Below are 16192 nucleotides of genomic sequence, written 5' to 3'. Positions count from 1 at the left end.
CTCTTGTTTCCATTACTGCCCGCTCTGTTTATTTTTTTATTTATTAAAGGATCACTAAACATGAAACCAGTTTAAAACCGAAAGTGAAACTAGAGGCACATTATATGATTGAATTTAATCTATTTTTAATCATTTTTAAAAGGAATCGGTTAACTTTTATGTCTCTATACCCTGTAAACAGTCATTTCAGCAAAAAAATGTTTTTCCTTTAGTGACCCCTTAATTCCAGATGTTCAGCATCTGCTTCATGAAGGAGTCACTTGATCTTCCAACAGGAAAATTTTATATATTTAACAGCCAAGGAATTCATAACAAATATGAACATCCACCCCCGTATACCTTTCCAACACTCATCTGATTTATCCGATTCATTTAATTTATCACACAGCAGAGAACAATAAAAAAAAACAAAAAAAACTTGGGATTTCTGTAAGAAATGTAAAATCTGTTTCTTGGAGTCTATATAGAGGGACGTGGGAAGTCTTAGACCTTCGGGTTATAATGCCACCTGCAGGAGGACAGGACACTGGCAAGCAAGCATTTTTTTGTTCATTGGGGGATAGAACTTGGTTGGGGGGAAAGGGAATATGTGATACCCATAGAACGGTTTACTTTACCTTCATATTTAATGAACTTAGTAGAATAGGTTGAGCCTTGAAGAACTGATGGACTCTAATATTTACAGTCACTTCCCCTGCATAAACACATGCAGACTATTGCTCCTCCTCTGCATCACCTCCTGCAGACTGTTGCTCCCAGGACTTCTCTCCTCCTGCACAAAACTCCCACTGTAAACTATTAGTCTTCCTGTCCCATCATCTTCACTTGACAAAAGAGATCACTCTGAATAATCCCAGATGCTGGCTATGTTTCCTGTCGTGTTACTAGGCCAGAGGTCTGCAGAACCTCTACCCGGCAGCCTAGTCATTAGCAGCTTGTATTAGTTGGTGGACTACTGATCCCAGCTAGCCCGACTTGCAAATCCTGCGCCCGCAGGCCACATCGATTTGACACGAACCCCACAGTCTCTCCTCTGGCCTTGAACCCAGCTCCCCTGGCATGCGCCTCTTCCAGAAATCCACTGGGTCACACTCACCGACCTTCTCCTGCCACAAGTCCATGATGGAGAACTTCAGCTGAACATGCGTTCTAATAGCTTCTCCAGCCCCTCTGTTCCAGGACACCTCCTCCATGACCGTGTAAGGATGAGGGCTCCCTCCCAGCTCTCCCGGGCTCCTCCGCTGAGGCGCACCCCCCAAATGGGGATGGGCCTCCTGCTGCCATCTAGGACTCCATTCTCTATGTCTCCCGGCCGACAACTCCCCTCCAGTGGGCTGGACCTGAGCTTATACGGGAGGCCTGCCCCCTGCCAATTCCAAGTGGGGATTGGTCAGGGCTCCTCACACAAGCTCCCTGTCACTCCAGCTTCCAGCCCTGCCCCTCTTCCAGAACATTCTCCCTGGAAGCAGGGGAGGCGCCCAAGAACTGAAGCACAGGTGGTCACACCCACTGCTACACTAACCACTCCCTGCCCCCAGATCAAAACAAGCAGGCCTAGCCTGAAGCATAAGCCTGCCTAAATGTACCTTCCTGGCAGCTTACCACACACACACACACAAACACACACACACACAAACACACAAATCCTCACTCTAGCACCTACCTTTGGTAGAGGATGCTACATCACTATATTCAATTCAAATATTTCGTAAAGTGTGTGATCGGTGGGGGTCTAAGATTCCACGTAATTTGTCAGACTTGATAGATGTCCATTTTTCATAATACATGCAGTGTTATATGCAGGATTCTTTCCAATTACAATACAATTTTATAACAATTCAGAACATGGTCCAATCTTACCCAGCTGGACCCCTCCCCCCCCTGCTGTATTTTTCCCCGCACAGTAAACAGAGAGGAAGGTCTGGATATAAAGGACGCAGTAAGCAGCAATACAGAGTTGTGTCATTATGCGGTGCACAGGGGACACTCACAGAAAATTGCTTCTTTTCAATGAAAATGAAGTGCTGTCAGCAGATCGCGTCCAAAAAAAGATAAACCACCGCTGGAAATGTTACAAGTCCCGGCAGGAGAAAACGTAATCAATGCCTTCCTCGCCTGGATGACGAGCGGTGTGAACGGACTGCTGGTGACCCCGTTTAAACCAAAGTGGCAGAAGAAAGCCGAGAACTCAGTCTCAGCGGGTTTCATGCGGCTTTACATTTCACTGAGCAACGTCACAGGGAAATAAAGGAAGGATTAAAAAAAATAATCAAATAAATCAGGAAGGCGGAAAATACGGCCATTGACTGCTCACCTAAATTGCCAAAAGAAGATCTGGACACAGCAAACTAATAGCAAGGCTGCGTTCACACCTGCGCGTGGCGTTTTTATACAGCATTCTTGAGCTTTGGCTTTTTTTTTTTATTAGCCAATAGAAAAAAAACATTATTTGTTGTATCATTTGTTCCTAGGTATTTCAGCTTTTACTATTATTTTTTTGTTCGGGTAAGGGATTAGAGGTAAAGGTAAGATTTTTTTTTTTTTAGGGTGTTAATACTACTACTTCCATTACATGAATAAATAAATGTTAATTAACCCCTAATTTTTTTTTTATATATATATATACAGGGAGTGCAGAATTATTAGGCAAATGAGTATTTTGACCACATCATCCTCTTTATGCATGTTGTCTTACTCCAAGCTGTATAGGCTCGAAAGCCTACTACCAATTAAGCATATTAGGTGATGTGCATCTCTGTAATGAGAAGGTGTGTGGTCTAATGACATCAACACCCTATATCAGGTGTGCAGAATTATTAGTCAACTTCCTTTCCTTTGGCAAAATGGGTCAAGAGAAGGACTTGACAGGCTCTGAAAAGTAAAAAATAGTGAGATATCTTGCAGAGGGATGCAGCACTCTTAAAATTGCAAAGCTTCTGAAGCGTGATCATCGAACAATCAAGCGTTTCATTCAAAATAGTCAACAGGGTCGCAAGAAGCGTGTGGAAAAACCAAGGCGCAAAATAACTGCCCATGAACTGAGAAAAGTCAAGCGTGCAGCTGCCAAGATGCCACTTGCCACCAGTTTGGCCATATTTCAGAGCTGCAACATCACTGGAGTGCCCAAATACACAAGGTGTGCAATACTCAGAGACATGGCCAAGGCTGAAAGACGACCACCACTGAACAAGACACACAAGCTGAAACGTCAAGACTGGGCCAAGAAATTCTCAAGACTGATTTTCTAAGGTTTTATGGACTGATGAAATGAGAGTGAGTCTTGATGGGCCAGATGGATGGCCCGTTGCTGGATTGGTAAAGGGCAGAGAGCTCCAGTCCGACTCAGACGCCAGCAAGGTGGAGGTGGATTACTGGTTTGGGCTGGTATCATCAAAGATGAGCTTGTGGGGCCTTTTCGGGTTGAGGATGGAGTCAAACTCAACTCCCAGTCCTACTGCCAGTTTCTGGAAGACACCTTCTTCAAGCAGTGGTACAGGAAGAAGTCTGCATCCTTCAAGAAAAACATGATTTTCATGCAGGACAATGCTCCATCACACGCATCCAAGTACTCCACAGCGTGGCTGGCAAGAAAGGGTATAAAAGAAGAAAAACTAATGACATGGCCTCCTTGTTCACCTGATCTGAACCCCATTGAGAACCTGTGGTCCATCATCAAATTGTGAGATTTACAAGGAGGGAAAACAGTACACCTCTCTGAACAGTGTCTGGGAGGCTGTGGTTGCTGCTGCACGCAATGTTGATGGTGAACAGATCAAAACACTGACAGAATCCATGGATGGCAGGCTTTTGAGTGTCCTTGCAAAGAAAGGTGGCTATATTGGTCACTGATTTGTTTTTGTTTTGTTTTTGAATGTCAGAAATGTATATTTGTGAATGTTGAGATGTTATATTGGTTTCACTGGTAAAAATAAATAATTGAAATGGGTATATATTTTTTTTTTTGTCAAGTTGCCTAATAATTATGCACAGTAATAGTCACCTGCACACACAGATATCCCCCTAAAATAGCTAAAACTAAAAACAAACTAAAAACTACTTCCAAAAATATTCAGCTTTGATATTAATGAGTTTTTTGGGTTCATTGAGAACATGGTTGTTGTTCAATAATAAAATTAATCCTCAAAAATACAACTTGCCTAATAATTCTGCACTCCCTGTATATATATATATTCTGTTTTTGATTTTTATCACACAGAAAAATCAATCACCTCCTCAGAAGACTTTCAGCTACTGCTCTCCTTCACTCAGAAAGCCTCAGGATGCAGCAAATCGGTGATAATCCTCTGGATTACTAATAGAGGCCTTAATTGCCTCATTCTGAACAGCTGTCTGATGGCTGTGCACACCATCAGACCAAATTTCCCGCGGACAGCGAACGCGGTGACGTGGCCGCGACGATGACGCGACTCTGGAAGGTCAATGCTTCCACGCATGCGTCTAATCACTTCGACGCATGCGAGGGCTTTCGGCCGAGCGGACATGTCCGGCGAGTCGTACAGACGACCGAACATGTCCGACGGACAGGCTTCCAGCGGACATGTTTCTTAGCATGCTAAGAAACATTTGTCCGCTGGAAACCTGTCCGATCCGCCGGAAAATTGTCCGGTTGGCCGTACAGACGACCGAACATGTCCACGGAAACTGGTCCGACGGACCAGTTTCAGCAGACATGTTCGGTCGTGTGTACGAGGCCTTAAAGTTAGGGTGCGTGTTATACGCAGATAAATACGGTAATTAAACCTTAACCCCTACAAATAATAAATAAAACACCCCCAACACAAAATACATAATTAATTCATTTTTTTTTTTGTTTGGGTGTTTATTATTATTATTATTATTATTATTATTATTAATAAAAAAAATGTAAAGTGGAAGTCCATGCAAAAACTAAAATCCCTGCATCTATATCTAGTGCTAACCTCTCTATCCCTGTAAAGAAAAAAAAAAAAAAAAAAAAAGAAATGAGTAATACATACCTTTCTGAAAGCCAATCTGACCGGATCCGACCCGCTCTCCAGCGGCAAAAGCTCTGCAGAGGACACGGCCGACAACGGCTGTGAAATGAATGGGGAGTGACGTCGCTCATAGAGTTACTATGGGGCATCCGTTGTTGTCCGTCTCCTCTGCACCCGCCTACACAGTGAAGTCAAGGCTGACAGCTCAGCGTGGGATCTGGTCAGATCGGCTTCCATAAAAAAAAAGGTATGTACACTCATTTTCTTCACAGGGATAGAGAGGTTAGTGTTAGATACGCGGTGTCTATAGATGCAAAGATTTTAGTTTTTGCACTTTAATATTTTTAAGGTTAGGGATTTATTATTTAATGATTTTATGATTTTTTTTTGCATTTTTTTCTGTATTTATTCTTATATTACCATTTTTTAATTTGAGCAGAAAAACTCTCAAAAAACAAACAAAACAAAAAAACACGAAAATGCGCACAAATGCGAACGGCGCATTGCCATTCATTTCTATGGGAATAAAAATGCACCAAAAATGCTCAAATCTACCCCATTCCAGCTACAAAAAAAAGCTCCAGAACTTTTTTGAGCTTCAGGCTTTTGAATTCAGGTGAACCTTCTCCATAGAGAATAATTTATTTATTTTTCTCCTGTGGTGTTTTGAAACTTTGAGTTTCAAGTTACAAAATGTGTGAATGGGACATAAAAAGGTCTCTTTTGGCATAACAATTTTCAGCAAAAAAAAAAAAAAAAAAAAAGACTGAAAAATAAATAAATAATATAAGCTGAAAGGAACAACCGTTATGGCAAACAAGTACTACAGCGTAGTGCGTAGTGACCTTGTCAAGCCCCCAAAGAAATGCAAATGGCACACCCCAAAATTAGAAGTAGTAGTATACTCACCTCTCCGGCAGCCCAGGTATATATATATATATACCACATTTATCAGGGCAAAATCGTGGGTGCGCGGTATACGCCGATACCCGCTTTCCCGCGCAGAGTTTGAATATTGCGCCGGCATATACCGAGCGCAGTACACTCGTGTATCGTCGGCCAGTCTTGGCTCCTCTCGCGCTGACGTCCTGGACGTACAGGACGTCAGCGCGAGAGTTGCCGAGCCTGCCCGACGATACACAAGTGTACTGCGCTCGGTATATGTTGGCGCAGTATTCAAACTCGGCGCGGGAAACGAGCGGGGAGGACGCCGCAGAAGGACGCCGGATCCGACGAAGAGGACACCCGAAGCCGCAGACGGACACCGGACCCGACGAGGCCGCCGATGGACGCCGCGCAAGACACCAAAACTGTAAGTACAAAAAATCTTTTTTCCACAGGAATTGGGGCAACTTTAGGGGTGCGCGCTATACCCCGATAAATACGGTATATGTATAATATTATATATATATATATATCTATCTCTATCTCTATCTAATCTCCAGCTTAACCACTTGACCTCCGGAAGACTTACCCCCCTCCATGACCAGGTAATTGTTGGGCTTAAAATAGTACAATGGTTCTCTGCAGATTACTGCATTTTCCACTAACGCAACCTGACAAGAGGTCTGTCAAAGCAGGGAAGAAAAAAAAACCACCACGTCACATTGCGACATTCAGAACGACCAGCTCACTCTCATCCTGACATCCTGTGTGATCTCCGAATATCAAAGAGGATATTAAAAAATGAAGAGACCGGAAGGGAGGATGAGGATATTGGATGCTAAAAAAGTAATTTACTGCAAAACACAAAAGGCTCTAAAGCACTGCAGCAAATATCCCGGTCCAGGAAATTAGAGACAGATCTTTAACAGCGGAGATCTAGCTGTCATATTTGGGTGAATATTCTGGGTAATTGCACAGCATTCATTGGGCTGTCACTTTCGTGGAAAAGTAGAAATTGAGAGAGATAATGTATTCCTAGCAAGCATTTTGCTCATGCATAAAATATGGTAATATGATTAAAAAGGAAAGCACAGTATATTTTAAAGTGAATCTGTCCTGTCCGCCGACTAACGATATAAAACTAAACGGTCTTCCAATGCGTTCCTTAACCACTTCCATACCGCGCCTATTCTGCCACTCCTCTCCTTCATGCAAAAATCATCATTTTTTTTTGCTAGAAAATTACTCAGAACCCCCAAACATTATATATGGGGTTTTTTTTAGCAGACACCCTAGGGAATAAAGTGTTGGTCATTGCAACTTTTTATCTTGCACGGTATTTGCGCAATAATTTTTCATGAATTAAAAAACAAAACAATAAAAGATAGCCCAATTTTTTTGTATAATGTGAAAGAGGATGTTACGCCGATTACATGGATACCCAACATGTCACGCTTTAAAACTGGGCACACTCATGGAATGGCACCAAACGTCGGTACTTAAAAAATCCCCATAGGCGATGCTTTAACTTTTTTTACAGGGTACCAGTTTAGAGTGACAGAGGAGGTCTAGCACTGGAATTGTTGCTCTCGCTCTAACGCAGGGTTTCTCAACTCCAGTCCTCAAGGCGCCCCAACAGGTCATGTTTTCAGGCTTTCCATTATTTTGCGCAGGTGATTTAATCAGTTTCACTTCCTTGTAATTACCACAGCGGTTTCATCCTGAAAACATGACCTGTTTGGGGCACCTTGAGGACTGCAGTTGAGAAACACTGCTCTAACGCACACGGTGATACCTCACATGTGTGGTTTGAACAGCGTTTACATATGTGTTCGCTTCTGATCGTGAGCTACTAGGGACAGGGGCATTTTAAAAAAATGTTATTATCTTTTTATTATCACACTTTTTTTTTTTTTACATATTTTTTTTTTTTTAGAACTTTTATTTCCTATTACAAGGAATGTAAACATCCCTTGTAATAGGAATGGTGTGTGACAGGTCCTCTTTATGGAGAGATGCGGGGGGAGGGGTCAATAAGACCTCACATCTCTCCTCCAGGCTGGAAAGCATGAGATCGGGGGAAAAAAATAATTTACCGATTTAATGCTACAACAATAAATAAAATGTAAAATGCACAAATAAAAATAATCATAAATAAATGTAAATAATCAACCCCCCCCTTAAAATTATATATATATATATTTTTTTTTTTTTTTTTTTTAGGTACTTTTATAGCGCTGTCAATTTACGCAGCACTTTACATATACATTGTACATTCACATTGGTCCCTACCCTCAAGGAGCTTACAATCTAAGGTCCCTAACTCACATTCATATACTAGGGCCAATTTTAGGCAGAAGCCAATTAACCTACCAGCATGTCTTTGGAGTGTGTATATATTATATATTAAAAAACAAAAACAAAAAAAACACCCTAAAGGCCCGTACACACGATACGAAAAATAAAATTTCATCCCAACGAGCTGCCGATTTTCGGATCGTTAGTATGGTGCTTTTAACAGCTGATTGTAGGCTGCACCCATCATTCATAGATAGATATATATATATATATATATATATATATATATATATATAAAAATGTAAAGAGAGGGATGCTGACACCAAATTATTGTTTACCGTACTGCATTAAGTTAAAAAATGTTTAGGCTTTGCAACCACTTTAACTACTTCAATACCGGACACTTTCACCCCCTTCCTGCCCAGGCGATGTTGCAATTTGAATGACAATTGCACGGTCATGCAAAACTGTACCCACATTTTTTTTTTCATTTTCTTCACACAAAATTGAGCTTTCTTTTGGTGAAACGCTCCTTTCTCTATCTGCAACGTAGAGAGCGTCCTGACTCTCCTGTAGCCCAAGGGAGGGGGCGAGCACGACACTCCACACCAGGGAGAAAGCCTTGCATTACTGTGTGGAGTTACAGACAGAAGAACAGGAAGTGAGGATTTCTCAGAAGAAATAAGGACATTTAAAAGCAAAAATGGAAGGATGAGGTAAGTGAAGGAGGACTGCACTAAGGTAAAGGAAGATATTTAGGGAAAAAAAATCCTTTACAACCCCTTTAAATTGGCGCAGTGCCGAATAAAAAATAAAATAAAAAAAAATAAATGAATAAAAATAATGAATGGTTAAAATCATCCAGAACTGAAGTGGTTTAAAGCGGATGTGCCATGGGAAAAAAAATATTAAAAGCCAGCAGCTACAAATCCTGCAGCTGCTGACTTTTAATATTAGGACACTTACCTGTCCTGGAGTCCAGCGCCGATCGCTCGTCTCTCTGCTGCTCCCCCCGCCATCCACGCTGAGGGAACCAGGAAGTGAAGGGATGCGTGCTTCACTGCCCGGTTCCCTACGGCGCATGCGCGAGTCGCGCCCGCCGATTGGCTCCCGCTGTGTGCTGGGAGCCGAGTGTTCCCAGCACACAACGGGGGGGGGGGGGGGGGGGTGACGGGATGTGACGGAATGCCTGTCTTTTGCCCGTGAATGCCGGGCCGGAAGTGGGTGCAAATACCTGTCTTTAGACAGGTATCTGCACCCCCTCCCCCCTGAAAGGTGTCAAATGTGACACCGGAGGGGGGGAGGGTTCCGATCAGCGGGACTCCACTTTAGGGTGGAGAACCGCTTTAAGTTGAAAGAAAAAAAAAGAAAAAAGTGGCCTTTTATTTGAAGATCTCTTGAATGTGAAATCTTCTGGGTCACTATTATTGCTTTCATAATGGTTTTCAATTTAAGAACTGAATGTAATGCCGTTCACAATGGCAAACTTGTGCAGTAGAAAGAGACGCCCTGCAGGTTTCCAGCATCGGTCTTACACAGAATTATTTTGGGGAATAGATGGAAATGAGGGAAACGTCTCGCTGTACCCGCGGTCTCACTTTGTATTGGGAAGAGAACATTCGGAAACTCGCCGTCTTCTTTACTCCTCTGGAACAGATGGACTCCAGTGGTTTTTAGAAGAACATCACAGGTACTAAGCGTCTCCCCATAGTGAAGATGAAGATTTATTTTTATTCATTTATTTTGCTCAGTCAGCTCTATTAGAGACCGGATTCTGTAATTGCTGTCGGAGGGATTTTTCCCTGAATAGCTTATTTTAAGCTCTACTGTATTACAACTAAATTTGAAATATATACATGAACTGTCTTATCTGCCAAAGGATCTGTAATCTTTTTCAGCGAGGCCTGGGATCTATGCACCCCTGCCCAACAGCGGAGCCAGGGCACTGGCCTCATTTGAAAGGCACGGGAAATCTTAAAGCAATACTATAGGTTCAATAAAAAAAAAAAAAAAAAAAACACAACAAACATCCACTGTTCAGTTTGTTTTGCACAGAGTGGCCCTGATCCTCCTCTTCTGGGGTCCCGCGGCGGCTCGCTCGGCTCCTCCCCGCATCGGATAACCCCCCCTGGAAAGCACTCTCCCAAGGGAGTTACCTTGCGGGCGCACTCCCGTTTTCAGCATTTTGGCGGTCGTTGCCGCCGAATGCATTACTCGGTGCCATCCTCCGGCGCCTGCGTCATTGGAATTGATTGAAAGCAGCAGGAGCCAGTGGCTGCGCTGCTATCAATCAATCCAATGAAGAGCCGAGAACCTGTAAAAAGAGCGACGTCAGTATCGCACCCTTGGAAATTCGGGGCTCAGGCAAGTAAAACTGTATGCAAGTAAAACTATGGGGCTGGGGGCTGCCCATAGGATGCTTTAAAGTGAAAAAAAAAACACGAAGGTAAAAACATCTGACAATATCGCCCCCCCCAGCCCCCGTTATACTTACCTGACCCCTCGAAAGTCCCGCGCTTGCCCCCCCCCCCCTCCGACATCCTCTTTGCCGCTCAACCTGCCCGTTGAATGGCTAGACTGAATGGATTGAAAGCAGCGCAGCCATAGGCTTGCGCTGCTGTCAATCACATCCAATGATGATGCGTGGTTGGGGCGGGGCCGAGTGATACAGTGAGCGGCAATAGCCGCCAGCTGCATCACGGGAGCCACTTTTCACATATTTGAAAAAAAAATTTGAAGACCATTTATCGTTTTCCTTCCACTTCACAATTATGTGCCACTTTGTGTTGGTCCATCACATAAAATCCCAATAAAATACATTTACATTTTTGGTTGTAACATGACAAAATGTGGAAAATGTCAAAGGGGTATGAATACTATTTCAAAGCACTGTACCAGCAACATATGTTATGAAGGAGATCTTACAGAGTAAACACTAGCACGCAGGTTTTCTTACCAGGTACTGTTGATCGGGATCATCAGACCGCAATAGGTGAATAAAGCGGCCCACAAGGCTCTGCTCTTCTGCAAAGTCCTCTGGGTCTGGGTCTTCAGCTGGCTGGTCTGGTTGGTCTTGTATCAGAGTCGATACCAAGTTCATAATAGCGTCCACCTATGAAGCAAGAAAGGCAGACATAAATCTATAGACCAGAATGCTTAAAGATCTTTGACTCCACGCTCGGCATCAGTTTTGCCCTTCTCTATGAAGTATACTTTGCTGATTGAACATCGCTTGAAAATATCAACGAGTGTGCATAGGCTGAATGATCCTCAGTGTCGTAAAACACATTTGCTGTAAAGCACATGATGTCAGGGACTGACCCCCCTGGGGTTGGTCAAAGCACCCTAAACTCACATGACCCCCCCCCTGGAGTTGGTCACAGTACCCTAGACTCCCGTTACCCCATCTGGGGTTGGTCAACGCACCCTAGACCCCCGTCACCCCATCTGGGGTTGGTCAACGTACCCTAGACTCCTGTCACCCCATTTGGGGTTGGTCAACGCACCCTAGACCCCCGTCACCCCGGTTGGTCAACGCACCCTAGACCCCCGTCACCCCATCTGGGGTTGGTCAACGCACCCTAGACTCCCGTAACCCCATCTGGGGTTGGTCAACGCACCCTAGACTCCCATGACCCAATATGGAGGTTGGCCAATGCACCCTAGACCCCCGTCACCCAATCTGGGGTTGGTCAACGCAACCTAGACTCCCGTCACCCCATCTGGGGTTTGTCAACACACCCTAGACTCCCTTGATCCCATTTAGGGTTCGTCAACACACACAAGACTCCCATAACCCCATCTGCGGTTGGTCAACGCACCCTAGACTCCTGTGACCCAATCTGGGGTTGGTCAACGCACCCTAGACTCCCGTGACCCAATCTGGGGTTGGTCAACGCACCCTAGACTCCCGTGACCCCATCTTGGGTTGGTCAACGCAACCTAGACTCCCGTGACCCTATATGGGGTTTTTCAAAGCACCCTAGACTCACATGACCCCCTTGTGGTTGGTCAAAGCATCCTATACTCGCATAACTCAAGCAGCCTAGACTCTCATTACCCCCCCCCCCGGTTGGTCAAAGCACCAAGAATGAAAATACTATAGTTAAACAGCACCCCATCATTACATGGTGTTGATTTCCGCATTTAGGACCCACTCACTACCTAAGGGGAAGGAACCGTGGTCACATGACAGGACTGAATACTGCAGGGCAAAAAGTAGACCCGTAATAAAAAAAATAAAAAAAGTTGGTGGGGGAGGGGGGCTTAAAATTTACAGCGACACCTATACATGGAAAGCTCAGCCATGTTGGTGAACCAAACACAACAAAAAGACAAGACAGCAAGCAGGTCTTCGTGGCAGGTAAGGTGCAATTACTAAAATTTGGGGACATTTTTCAGGAACAGAGTGCAGGGAGAACATGGCATCTATGAGAGTGGAGACATTACCTGTTCCTGAGTGCCGACCTCTGTGTTGTGCTCCAAGCCACTGCTCAGCACATAGCAACTCATATTCTTTCTGGACTCGTAGTCAAAGTACTCGAAGAGCGGATGGAAGTGTTTGAGCTTTAGCACGGTCAGAATATTGTTGTACGTGTCCACCGGAATCTTCAGAAGTCGGGTGAGCTCCTTTGAGACAGCGCTGCTGGTGGCAATGCTAAAAGAGAAAGGAAGAGGAGGATATAGTGTATGTAGAGCTCCACTGAACCGCAGGTTCACAATGGACTGGTAACTATATGGTTAACACAGGCAATGCTCTTTTATAAAATAGGACCTGGTGTTTCCACAGATCCCTACCCACCAAATATGTTTATGCAGAACTAGGTACTGGAGAGGTGAATTTAAATAATAATCTAAATTAAAACAAACCTTTTAGGAAAGAAAATTCAAATTAAGTTTCCTGCCATAGAAGAGATGTCTTCTACTCGCCTCTCCAGTGACCCAGGTCCTCTACCTTCTCCATTCCCACAAGACCAACCATGAGTTTCATTGGCATTCACATTGTACTTTCTATTACCAGACACCAGGGGTGGGCAATCTTTCAGAGGTTCAGTTCTACCCAAACAACATGGAGGAGATCAAAACCCCGCCCAAAAAAAACTAACTATCAAGCCCCAGTGTCCTGTGCCCCCACCCCCTGTAGGGTCCTCTGCTCCCCAGCATATCATCATCCCTCCCACAGTAGTCTTTCCTCCGCTGGCCAGTGACCTTCCCCCCTTCACACACAAACCCCACTTTAGTGTCCTATGTGCCTCCCATTTCATAGCAGTGTCCTCTGCTCCCTTTAAATCACCCCCACGGAAGTGTACTTTTCCCCCCATAACAGTGTTATGTCCCCTGTAATGCAGTGTTCTATGCGCCCCCCCATAGCAGTGTCCTCTGCCCCCCTTCACATCACATGGAGGGTGGGAGCGAGAGCTGCCAAAGTTAACTTCACATGAACAAGCTGGTGATTGGTTGCTAGGAAGCGGGGTGGTTCTAGCAACCAATCACCTGCTGGTTTATGTGAAGAGTTAACTCAAACAGCTCCCGTCCTCCATCCAGTACTGCGATATGTCCCGCGCTCAGCTCCCGTCCTCCATCCAGTACTGCGATATGTCCCACGCTCAGCTCCCGCCCTCCATCCAGTACTGCGATATGTCCCACTCTCAGCTCCCGCCCTCCATCCAGTACTGCGATATGTCCCACTCTCAGCTCCCGCCCTCCATCCAGTACTGCGATATGTCCCACTCTCAGCTCCCGCCCTCCATCCAGTACTGCGATATGTCCCACGCTCAGCTCCCGCCCTCCATCCAGTACTGCGATATGTCCCACGCTCAGCTCCCGCCCTCCATCCAGTACTGCGATATGTCCCACTCTCAGCTCCCGCCCTCCATCCAGTACTGCGATATGTCCCGCGCTCAGCTCCCGCCCTCCATCCAGTACTGCGATATGTCCCACTCTCAGCTCCCGCCCTCCATCCAGTACTGCGATATGTCCCACTCTCAGCTCCCGCCCTCCATCCAGTACTGCGATATGTCCCACTCTCAGCTCCCGCCCTCCATCCAGTACTGCGATATGTCCCACTCTCAGCTCCCGCCCTCCATCCAGTACTGCGATATGTCCCACGCTCAGCTCCCGCCCTCCATCCAGTACTGCGATATGTCCCACTCTCAGCTCCCGCCCTCCATCCAGTACTGCGATATGTCCCACTCTCAGCTCCCGCCCTCCATCCAGTACTGCGATATGTCCCGCTCTCAGCTCCCGTCCTCCATCCAGTACTGCGATATGTCCCACGCTCAGCTCCTGCCCTCCATCCAGTACTGCGATATGTCCCGCTCTCAGTTCCCGTCCTCCATCCAGTACTGCGATATGTCCCACGCTCAGCTCCCGCCCTCCATCCAGTACTGCGATATGTCCCGCTCTCAGTTCCCGTCCTCCATCCAGTACTGCGATATGTCCCACTCTCAGTTCCCGCCCTCAATCCAGGTTGGGAGGACCAGCAATGCAGGACAGTTTTGCTTGCAGGAGTTTGATCGTGTTCCATCCCACTGCACCCCACGTAGCACCAGATTTCTGGACTGTATCACTGGCTATGACACCGAATGGTACCTCTGGGTTTAAATTGAATATGCAGGTACAGTATATTGTATCGCAGTGCTGGTTGGACGCTTCCTGACGACGTGGCAATCACGAAACGTACGTCGAGGCGTACAGGTCACGCACGACTGACGTACTTCCTGGTGCCGCTGGCTCTCCTTCCTAGAGAGCTGGAACGCACGCTATACGCGGCTCTGCAGGCTCCATTGCTGGCGTGGGATCATCTCTCTCTTTCCACTCATTATCAACGCCTTCAACCTCAGTGCCGGGGCAAGGCACCCCTTCAAGTAAGAGGCCAAATCGTTGTTCTTTTGTTTTAAAATTTGAAATAAATGGTATTATTCTATGGCGATTTCTTTTTCATCTTTGAATACTTCATGTGGTGTGGAGTGTGGCGGTATCAAGACAACAAGAACCTAGCCTGGAATCTGATCTTTACCTATGCCTAATGTGACCTCTTTTTAATTAAAGTGGTCAACAGCTTGCGGTAAGGTGCCATCCATAAGCACTTATTTAGTGATTTATCTTGATTTGGTGAAGGTGGAAATCTCTAATAATCAAGTTGTATCATCCTTCAAGTTAGCTGTCACTCATCTACTTCACTTATGGACTTTTTTGCACGATAATCAACTATTCACTCAATGTGTCTCCCCTATTGGTCACTTTCAATTGGAATTTTTTGATTGTTTGACTAATTTAGTATATATTTTTTTGACATTCACCCATCACTATAACCAGGGGTTGACAAATTTGCTTGGAATCTAGGAGCCAGCTAAAAAAGTTAGGAGCCAGAAAACGCGCCCCGTCCCGATGAGCTTGCGCGCAGAAGCACATACGTGAGCAGCGCCCGCATATGTAAACGGTGTTTAAACCACACATGTGAGGTATCGCCACGATTGGTAGAGCGAGAGCAATAATTCTAGCCATAGACCTCCTCTGTAACTCAAAACATGCAACCTGTAGATTTTTTTAAACGTCGCCTATGAAGATTTTAAAGGGTAAAAGTTTGTCGGCATTCCACGAGCGGACGTAATTTTAAAGCGTGACGTGTTGGGTATGAATTTACTTGGCGTAACATTATCTTTCATAATATTAAAAAAAAAATGGGGATAACTTTACGGTTTTATTTTTTAATTAAAAAAAGTGTAATTTTTTCCCAAAAAAGTGCACTTGTAAGACCGCTACGCAAATACGGCGTGACAGAAAGTATTGCAACGATCTCCATTTTATTCTCTAGGGTGTTAGGATAAAAAATATATATAATGTTTGGGGGTTCTAATTAGAGGGAAGAAGATGGCAGTGAAAATAGTGAAAAATAGTGAAAAATGACATTAGAATTGCTGTTTAACTTGTAATGCTTAACTTGTAATACCAACGGCCACCACCAGATAGAGCCAGCTCACCAAGCCAAGTCGCCAGGACCCTATTTCTAGTCGCCATGGCGACCTGGCGCC

The 16192-nt window shown here is 44.9% G+C and overlaps 2 protein-coding genes across 2 annotated transcripts in view; one reads left to right on the top strand and one right to left on the bottom strand.

Moving 5' to 3' along the window:
• PDCD5 (programmed cell death 5) overlaps positions 1-16192 on the top strand; it is a 302413-nt gene that overhangs the window by 5111 nt on the left and 281110 nt on the right. The window lies entirely within an intron of this gene.
• Positions 1-16192, bottom strand: part of VPS35 (VPS35 retromer complex component) — a 162550-nt gene that overhangs the window by 88851 nt on the left and 57507 nt on the right. The window contains exons 11-12 of the mRNA XM_040329463.1: positions 12609-12816; positions 11116-11271 (exon numbers count right to left, since the gene is read on the bottom strand). Of these exons, the coding sequence (XP_040185397.1) occupies positions 11116-11271; positions 12609-12816 (364 nt within the window). The remainder of the gene's footprint in view (positions 1-11115; positions 11272-12608; positions 12817-16192) is intronic.

This window comes from Rana temporaria, chromosome 11, assembly GCF_905171775.1.
Source record: "Rana temporaria chromosome 11, aRanTem1.1, whole genome shotgun sequence".
In the NCBI taxonomy this organism is placed as follows: domain Eukaryota; kingdom Metazoa; phylum Chordata; class Amphibia; order Anura; family Ranidae; genus Rana; species Rana temporaria.
Note: the sequence above shows the minus strand (reverse complement) of the source record. Positions and strands in the feature narration are given on the sequence as shown.